The sequence below is a fragment of the Mercenaria mercenaria genome, chromosome 18, assembly GCF_021730395.1.
Source record: "Mercenaria mercenaria strain notata chromosome 18, MADL_Memer_1, whole genome shotgun sequence".
Taxonomy (NCBI): Eukaryota; Metazoa; Mollusca; class Bivalvia; order Venerida; family Veneridae; genus Mercenaria; species Mercenaria mercenaria.
The window spans coordinates 63,663,176-63,673,358 of record NC_069378.1 but is presented as its reverse complement, the minus strand read 5'-3'; the positions used below and the strand labels follow the sequence as shown (position 1 = coordinate 63,673,358).

The following is a 10,183-nucleotide window of genomic DNA, read 5'->3' as shown; positions in this document are numbered from 1 at the left end:
TATCATTGCAAATTAAGTTTTGTTTAGTGTGTTTATCATTATAAATTGTGTCCGTAAGTAATCATCAATCTTCGTCATATTTTACGCTGTATTTGTATTTTGAAAATATCTACATTAATAAAATTACCTACATAGTGGCACGGTGGCGTAGTGGTAAGCTTTCCTTCTTACACGCACGTTATCATGGGTTCGAATTCTGTTCAGACCATTTGTATGAAATTGATGTAATGTAATTTTATCGATACTACCTACATTGTTTACAAAAGGCACGGTGTTTTCCGGCTTCCACGCACTTTACCATATGTTCGTATTCAGTTCAGTCCATTTGTATGAAATCGATGTAATGTAATTTTATTGAAAGTGCTTTCACTGGCCGGGTTTTCGAAGAAAAAGCCGGCTTGTAGATTAAGTCTGTCCTGGCCGATTAACGGGCGGATGAATGGAAATAATGAGTCTCATGTTAACCCTATGACCATTCATTTTTCTCAACAATTACTCATCCAAACTTCATGAAACTTAACCAAAATGATTCCTTATAAGGCTAGTTGGTCCAAAGTGAGAATGAGGTCACTAGGCCAAAGGTCAAGGTCACAAGAACCTGAACATTGAAAATGGTTTCCGCTCAATATCTAGACAAGTATTTGAAATGTTGGTCTTGATGTGGATATAATCTCTATTGATTCTGAAGTCACTGGGTCAAAGGTCAAGGTCACAATGAGTCTCATGTAAACCTTTCTGTTCATTCATTTTTCTCAACAGTTACTTATCAAAACTTCAAGAAAACTGGCTATGATCCCCTATTATCCTAGTTGGTCCAAAGTGAGAATGGGGTCACTGTATCAAGGGTCAAGGTCACAGGGACCTGACATGGTTTCTGCTCAATATATGGACAAGTATTTCACATAGGACCTTGAAACCCCATAGGTATGTTGATCTTGATGTGTACATAAACTCTGTAGATTTCGGGTTCACTGGGTCAAAGGTCAAGGTCACAATGAATCTCATGGTTATTTTTTTGTGTTCATTCATTTTTCTCAACAACTACGTATCCAAACTTAAGGAAACTTGGTCAGAATGATCCTGTATTGGTCTTAATGTGTACATAACCCATATTGATTTAGGGGTCACTGAATCAAAGGTCACAACAAGTCCCATATTGACCTTTATGTTCATTCATTTTTCTCAACAGCTACCCATCCAAATGTGAAGAAACTTAGTCAGAATGATCCCCTATTACTATAGTTGGTCCAAAGTAAGAATGGGGTCACTGGGCCAAAGGTTAAGGTCACAGGGACCTAAAAATTGAAAATGGTTTCCACTCATTATCTGGACAAGTATTTCACCTAGGTATGTTTGTCTTGATGTTAACATGACCCCTATGCTTTCGGAATCACTGGGTCAAACGTCAAGGTCACAATGAGTCTCATGTTAACCTTTATGTTCATTCATTTTTCTCAACAGCTACTTATCCAAACTTCAAGAAACTTAGTCAGAATCATCCCCTTTTACCCTAGTTGGTCCAAAGTGAGAATGGGGTGACTGGGTCAAAGGTTAAGGTTACTGGCGTCACAGAAACCTGAACATTGAAAATTGTTTCCGCTCAATATCTGGACAGGTGTTTCACCTAGGACCTTGAAACCTCATAGGTATGTTTGTCTTGATGTGTACATGACCCCTTTTGATTTCTGAATCACTGGATCAAAGATCAAGGTCACAATGAGTCTCATGTTAACCTTTGTTTCATTCGTTTTTCTCAACAACTACTAACTCAAATATCAAGAAACTTGGTCAGAATAATCCCCTATTACCCTAGTTGGTCTAAAGTAAGAATAGGGTCACTGGGTCAAAGGTCAAGGTCACAGTCGTCACAGGGACCTGAACATTGAAAATGGTTTCCGCTCAATATCTGGACAAGTTTCTCACCTAGGACCTTGAAACTTCATAGGTTTTCTGGTCTTGATGTTTACATGACTCTTATTGATTTCGGGGTCAAAGATCAAGATCACAGAGATATTCATATAGAAAATGGTGTTTTTCTTACTTTGATATGTTCACACCAATTTATATCTTTAATTTCATTTTCTACTTGTCCATTTCTTGTTTTCGGTTTTTTCTTCAATAGTGTTTATTGATTTGGGGGTTATTTATTGTGTGCCTTTATTAAAACTGTAACTCACCTAATTCAGAAAACTTGGCCTAAACGCCGTCAGGCGTTAGCTAGCTGCTTGTATTTACGTTATTTTATGAAACATATTTCACATTTTGAAGTATTTATTTTACGATTTTATTTTTATCGTGTACTGACAGTTGCTTGAATTTACTGTTAAATATACGAACGCTTGATTTAAGTCGGGATTTTGAAGAACGGTTTACTTACATATACGTAGGAGAATGCTGAATACTTGTGTATTTCTTTCAAAAAAAAAGGAAGAAGTGTGGTATACGCCTTTTAAGTTTACTGATAAATGAAAGATGGTAGACAGAGATCTTGAACTCAAAACCGCAGGATTGAACGTTTAGTCTTCACAGCTTTATCTGCACATGTTACTTAAAGTGATAAAGAAAATGTGTACCTTGTATTTATATCGCTATGTAAGTGCGCCGAAAATTAATTTACGGAAATATACGGAATATTTGTGAGTTCCAGGTCAATACTTACGTATTGTCAGTATATGTATCAATTGTGCTATTGTTACTCTTATTGTTGTAGATACTGTGTATTTACCTTTACATAGAAGGTCCTATTGGAAATAAAATGAATGTGTACTATGTACTCTTACAGTCACTGACCTCTAGATTTTGGCTAAAAATGATGATTCTTAAAATTGAAAATTTGCCATATTATGAATTTTGAAAATGAGATTTTCCTTCCAAACTATCTTTTAAATGTCAAATAAATAAATAAAAACATGCCCGGGCCGCTTCAGCAATTAAGGCACTCCCGCGTTCTTGACAAATACACCGCGGAGGAATACGTACTTAACGATAGTTAAATATAAATATCTATAACTAAGGTAACCCCGTTATAGGCGCTTTTCAATTTTAAATGGAAAAATTAGTAAAAGCGATGTTAACACAATATGTCAGCAACTAAGTTGCAAAGCCTTCTTCGGGATATAGTATTAATTTCCTGGTATCTGAATTGTTTCATTTATTTTTGTTGTTGTACGATCTGGAGGTCAGTGCCTGAAATATGTCACCTTAAAATAAAGTGTTTTTTCCTCTATAATAAAGTTTTGTACTTTGTGTCGTATATTAGTTCAGAACAAGGAATATATCCTTGGCCATTGATGTTATTCTGTTCAAACAAAGTCAGTATAAATATGTCCGATTTAGAACTAACCTTCCTTCTTGCATAGATATAAACACCATTGAAAGTACACTGATTGCCTGGCCCATTAATGAAATGATACCTAGAAATATGAGGTAACTGACGGTGTTTATCACAGAAATCCTTGAGAATGTTTTCCTCCTTCCATAACAAAGAGTGTCATTGAATGCATGAATAAAAACCCCACTTATGTTTTGATACATAGAAACATGATATAACGATATTAGCTTCCAAGAAGAAGTTAAAAGTTTTCCTCATTTGACAAAAGATGAACGCCCTTGAAGATATCGCCTTACTTTTGCTAAGTATAGATAAACGGTTTACCGTCTACCCGATCCGAAGTCAAAACCGGGTTGAACAGTTTCTTAAACAAATTTAACTTTTTTGTCGGTATTCAAACCATTGAACAATGGAAAGGACAATAGAAACCCACAGTAAGTCATATTTCTTCATCTTTCTACTTTACTTTATGTTTTAACAGATAAATGTTTCCAAAGAAGTGCTTGGTGGTAATATATATATATATATATATAAGCATCGTTTATCAAAAGGATTACATATATGTTTACAGTCCGAGTTAATTTAGCCACGGTGACACGGTGAAAGTTTAAAAAGATTGACGTTCTGAAAATATCTGAAGCAAAATGTACAACTCTTGTATTGACATATTTTGGGGGGTTGGTGGGGTGGGGGGGGGGGGGGGGGGAGGGGGATTTCCCCAATTGTAGTCTATATCACAAGTCTCAACATCTCTATAAGTTCAATAGAGTAAAGTGTAAGTTTTTTCTACTATCAAAACTTTGAAGGAGCCAATACTGAACTTCTGTTTCTTTTCTTTTTTAGTAAATTCAAAATCAAAAACTAGCCAAGAGTCTTAGATACTTAAAAAACTGATTGAAATAGAATGAAATATTCTTTATTATAAGCTGGCCAAAACCCATACAAATATTGACCAGAAAAAAGCTTTTTTAAGACAAACCCTTTTTACCATCAATATTTTCCACTCTGAATGCACTAAATTCAGGTGATAATTGATGATATAATTGTAAATGAAAGGCCTCAGCAAAAATCGTTTTTCAAGTTGTAAAAACAATTAAGGTTGTAAATAATTGTGAATTTCTTACATACCTAAGTTACCCACTTACCATATTTACTACAAGAAAGAAAAAAAACTAATACTTCGTTTAAGTTAATGGAGTTCCGACCTGTAATCTAAAAAAAATAAATAATAACACGTATTCTCGATATGCTTTTCCAGCAGTTTTCGTTTTTCTTACGTCAATCAATGATCGTGTTAAGCTATAGTAACATAATATAGAGGACGGCATTGCTTACAAATACACGAGGACATTATAGACCGTCTATCTATTCTCTACCTTAAAAATGTTGAACTTACATTTGATGGCAGTAACTTTTAGTGTTACACCAGTTGCATCAATGTTAGAACTCTTAAACAGTCAGAGAAATGCTTCAAAATGTGTGAAGGATAAGAAACATTTTCAACATGATTATTTGAAATAATAACTATAACAAAAGTCTACCTATGTTGTTACACATATGTAATACCAACTTAACTCTTGTAATTTCTCATCGTTGGATCTAGTTACCACACCGTAGTAAATCTAGTTACATCGTTATAATGAACTTTTAATATACCAGAAAACTATACTGTTCTCTGCATCAATCATTATATGGTTTTTAAGTTAGGAAATCCCTCTGCAACGGACCTACTATTGCTATTGTTTTGTTGCTTTGATCCAGGTAAACGTTTTACCTACCACTTGTCTATTAAGTTTTCTATTAAGCTTATCTTTTTTGTTTGTTTGATCTTTGATTTACAACATCATGTAATTGCCCACTTTGCGGGTGAATATGAAACATTTAGTGTTATATCTGCTGCTGAGATACTCCACATATTTTATGCTTTCGTCAACGTTACAGAAAAAAAAACTTGCGTGAACTTCCCTAATGAACATCCGGTCTAGAGGTCACAGTAGTTTGCACATGTTAGGCAGAATGTAAACAAACAAAAACAGAATGCAAAATATTCACAGTTTTACCATAAAACGCCAAATGATGAATGAAATTCATCTTATATATGATTTTGAATTTGAAGTCATACATTGGTATACCTCTGTACTGTTTATTTAATTCATATTGCACATTTATGCTGCGTATACACATATTAGCGTACACGTGTAGTTAAACGACGACTGACATACATTTTCACATCAGCCAATCAGAAAATGGTTTTGTAATCTAGACCGGAACTTCATTAGGTAAGTTCAACGAAGTTTTTGTGTAACGTTGGAAAAACTATAAACAACGCGTTGTTTCTCTCAGGTGAAGAAATATTGAAGAAATGTGACCGGTACACAATGGAAGATAAATTACCACTTGTCCAATATCCATAGTACATATTTAATTAACGAACTGCGCGCTTTAGGTATGAAATGCGCGATTGAAATGGGTTAGTATATTTTCCCGTTCATGACCATGGTTCTTACAGAATACCTAGGGGTATGGTATAACATGTACAGGAGCATTTTCTTTCTGGTCTGGTGCCAGTGGGCATGACACTGTATTTGTTAATTTCGGTGTACTCCAGCGTGTGAGTGATCGATTAACTACCTCTCTTAATATAATAACTTTTTTTTTCTGAAAGCATGCATTGTTATTTTAATTCCTTCATTTAGTCACATTATGTAACGTTTACGGGAGTTCATTCATTTTCTATTCCAGTTGAGGAAGTAATAAACATTTTTGAAACAAATACTTACTAACCTTATTTGTTTTGTAGAAAAAAAGTTTTATAAATCTGAGCTATAAACCAATAAAACATATGTTTAAACGATGAACAAAGAGCCCATTTTTACATCAAATTTATTTTGGTGAGGTATGAACCCACGAATGCAATAAGAATAATTATTACTAAACCAGAGTCTTAAATACTAGACCACAGCATGATATACAAAAGCGTTTTGCAACGTAAAAATGAACTCAACCTTTTTTTTTTAATTGAACATACTGGTCATAAATCATTTAACGGTGTCACGACTTGTACGGATATTCTTTATTCCTGACCGAGGATCGAATTTCTGTATATCCGAATAAAACCCATCCAAATACGAGTTTTATGGACGGTAGTCACACTTTGAGTAGTACAGAAGAAAAATGTCATTGATACATGTATAGTTTGAAAGGATGATAAATATACGTATTAGGAAGAGCTTTTTTCTAACAATTTCTTGCAATGACTAAATGTGGCGTGTTCAAGTTTCTTTAGTGTATTATTGATAACGTGTCATGTGTTGTCTATCTGAGTCAGAAAATATTCATTACTAATTACTAATGACTAATTTGGAGCGATATATAAAAAACAGGATGTATAAAAATAACGTAAACAGTTTGTGAAACAGAAAGAACACACCATTGCCTACATTGAGCTCCTTACTTTTATGAACATACATTTCCTGTACGTGTATTAGTAAAACGTCTACCTAAATATACTGTAAAAAGTTTGATATAGCCTCGTATATTCGACCGGACGCTGCAAATGTATCAGTTTTGCAAAGTTTTAGATAAAATTCAAATAAGATACCTATTAGTTCAGACATAAACATGTTGTACCCTGTTCCTCAATTCGATATGCGAAATAGAAACAGTTAGGTGATAAACTAGAACAGTAGTAACGGCCATTTAATAAATATAAATCGAATGCATTTTAATCCCTGTTTTATTATCAGATGTATAATTATTATTGTCTTTGCAGCCGTTGTCGTACATATTTGGAGACCTGATAAGGATCATATCGGACACAGCGCTTTGGAACTGAGTGATGGTACCTACATAAGCTGGTGGCCGGAGACCGAATGTGATGCCAACCACCCTAGAGTCAAAGCTGCTCCTAACACCTCACTCAGTCAGGATATTGAAGAAGAAGGCAAAAGACATCCGATTTCATACACTATCCAAGTTTCTTGCGAGGAACTGAACGCCATTAAACGTTGGTGGGCTGGATTCAAGTGTAAGGCGGATTACCAATTTGTTTCAAACAACTGCTCTACTGTTGCTTTCTATGCACAAGAAGCTGCATTTCCCTTTCTGACAGCCCTCAATGGCGCAGTACCAGTTTGGGTACCACAAGCAGTAGAAATGGTAGCTCAGGACCTGGCAGCTGGGAAAAGGAGCATGGATAAAAAGAGAATCAATGAAATTAAGCAGGCTGCTAAAGATGAGGTTAAAAGAATAGCAGGTGCCCACGGATACGGGGCAAAGAAAGTCAATAGACTGAAGATCGGAATACAAGGAAGACGTTGACATTTCGACAGTGCAATGTATAAAGCAAGAGTTACTTTACTGATTTTTCACCTTTATTTTCTCTTTGGATCAGATTCATTTTATCATTCTGAACATTTTATAGAATTTGATAATGCTTTATCATCTTTGCTTTATACTCCTTGTATACAATACATATCATCTTTAGCAATTGTATCATATGGTACAAAGCGGTTTTGCCATCCGAAGGCAGATCTGCTCAACATTGTATTTTCTTTATGAAATAAATTTACCACAGAACTTCATTTTTAGTATTTTTCCCGCGCAAATGAAACTGTTTTCTGTTATTGAAATATACTAACTAAATTTTTCACGAAAAGGGATAACTCTTCTGTTTTTCAATCTAACAATGTCCTTCAAATGAATTTAAGTTAGATTTTTTTAGAAAATGCGTAGATGTTAACTTTATACCAAATATCTAACCTTGGGAGTATATGTATACCAGTTGTAACCAGTTCAGAGACTGACCATTTCAATCAGTGTTTTTACAGAATACTATTTTTGTAGCTGTCTTTTTTATTCTTTTATTTTCCTTTTGGGAATCAAGAGAAACATTGAAAAAAATCAAAGAAGTAAAATACTTTAAATCACAAAGCTAGGCACCCATAAAATTCAATATTGGCAGTCTCATCAAAATTTGTTTTTCTTTACATACCAACCAAGGTAATATATCATTAAAAGGAAATTTAGACCGAAATGTAGACACATGATTATGGACACATTTTGTTCCCTAAATCTTCAAAATACAATCTTACAAGTTAGGATCTTAAAGCGCCATTACCATTTTAATTAGGAATAGAATCATGGAGATAGAAGCAAGCTATTACAGGCCTTCATTCAATTGTTTTCGAAATTGTCTACTGTATTTATTTATTAGAGAGGAAGCGTATGAATTTTAATGATTTGACCATTCATCTGATGAGAAAAAAAAAACAGTATTTGATTCATTGCCATAAATACTGTGAAGCATACATCCAAAGCCAGTTTTAATATCTTAAAACAAAACAAAACAAAACAAATCATTGCATAGAAAGAAGTACGAATAATATTTCAACGTTATCCACTAAATGTTATTTATATTGTTATTATTCTTGTTGCTGTTGTTTTTCGTTATTAGTACTCTGTTGTTAAAGTGTGCGAGAATGACTTTGGTACGGTAGGACTTTGATTGGTTGACTGTTTCAGTTTTTAAAGCCGTTTTTCGCCTATATATTATTAAAGCTTAGAAATGGGATTAAAAGGATATTATTACACCAGATTTATAGAAGAGATGTTCAGATTTTGTTGATGTTATGGACTGCTGTTTGAATGATAAGATGTGATTTTAATATATAAAAATGTTGTGCTGCAAATTAAATAACTGCTTCTGCTACTATACACGGTGTTTCAGTTTTGCTTGACCAACAGGAAATTCATGTCTATTATTACACGAAACCAACCAGCTTGGCGAGATTCTCAATTTGGAAAGGAAACGGAAGTGCAGGTGCCCGAGAGCTACCGCTAAAAACCCGTATCCGGAACGGGATATACCGGATGCTAGACACGACTCTACCGATACACCGATTCATTTAAATGGGATTATCACATATTAAAAATGTCATAATCCTTATTAAATGAACAATTGTATCAAACGGACACCCGACGACCTGTATGAAAACCTGTGTCAAGCGGACACTCAGCAACCTAGGATTGTACCAGCTGTTCGAACCTGGTACTTCAGCTAGCGGGTATATGTTGGCTGGAAAACTTGACGCTCCCAAAGCTTACTTGCTGACCGATGAATGGCATGCTACTTAATAAACATAAATAACAACCGAAGACTTGATGATATTTATTTGTACCTAGGAAAACAGTATGTGGAGTAATTAACTGGCTGCAGAAATGTCTTAAATTAAAATATTTGTTGAAGCTCCGGGGAGACCCAGAATACCGTAACTAATGGAAATGGCAAACTGCGCCCTATGTTTAAACATAGTGACGTGACCCAGATGTTCGCACCAATGCGCAACTGTGGACAACAGCTCGAGTCTGGCCCGTATACCCAATCCTCCAAAACCAGTCCCGGGCGTTAACCACACCCTAGGCCTCCCCTTCATACATCAAGGTGAAGGGGGGGTTCCAACGTTACCCGAAGGTGAACCCCGTGGTAAAACTATTTACCACCACAGGTAAAACCATGAACTAAACTGTGCAGACCATAACTCTAAGCCAAACCATTTAGCATAACCATTAACTGCCAAAGCAGTACCTGTGGTATACATGCCCTGCATGTATTGAAACTATGTCAGGGTGGAAGAAAGAGCCAGGCCATTACCCCTAAAACTGCATTTTAGTCTCCCCGGGCCACCACAGATAATCCTTGACCCTTTTTAAGGATTATTCTTCCACAAACTATTTTTGCGTTTTCTATCTTTGTATGCATTTTTTTTTACTTTTAAACAAGCAGTCAGTCATGCCTAACTTTAGAATAAGGCGGAAACAGTTATCGTAGTGCTTGAAAAAACAAGCCAGAAA

At 35.1% G+C, this 10,183-nt stretch overlaps 1 protein-coding gene across 1 annotated transcript; it reads left to right on the top strand.

The window, feature by feature from the left end:
• The first annotated feature begins 3,618 nt into the window (after positions 1-3,618).
• On the top strand, positions 3,619-8,691 carry LOC128550771 (uncharacterized). Its single transcript, XM_053530521.1, has 2 exons — positions 3,619-3,765; positions 7,104-8,691. The coding sequence occupies exons 1-2, from the start codon at positions 3,741-3,743 to the stop codon at positions 7,649-7,651; spliced, it is 573 nt and encodes a 190-aa protein (XP_053386496.1). The 5' UTR covers positions 3,619-3,740; the 3' UTR covers positions 7,652-8,691.
• The last annotated feature ends 1,492 nt before the right edge of the window (positions 8,692-10,183 follow it).

Bases quoted from the DNA above. Each gene is read 5' to 3' on its own strand.
- LOC128550771 (XM_053530521.1), top strand. From the start codon at position 3,741: ATGGAAAGGACAATAGAAACCCACA. The intron at 3,766-7,103 runs GTAAGTCATATT...TTGTCTTTGCAG, and splicing joins AAGGACAATAGAAACCCACA to CCGTTGTCGTACATATTTGG.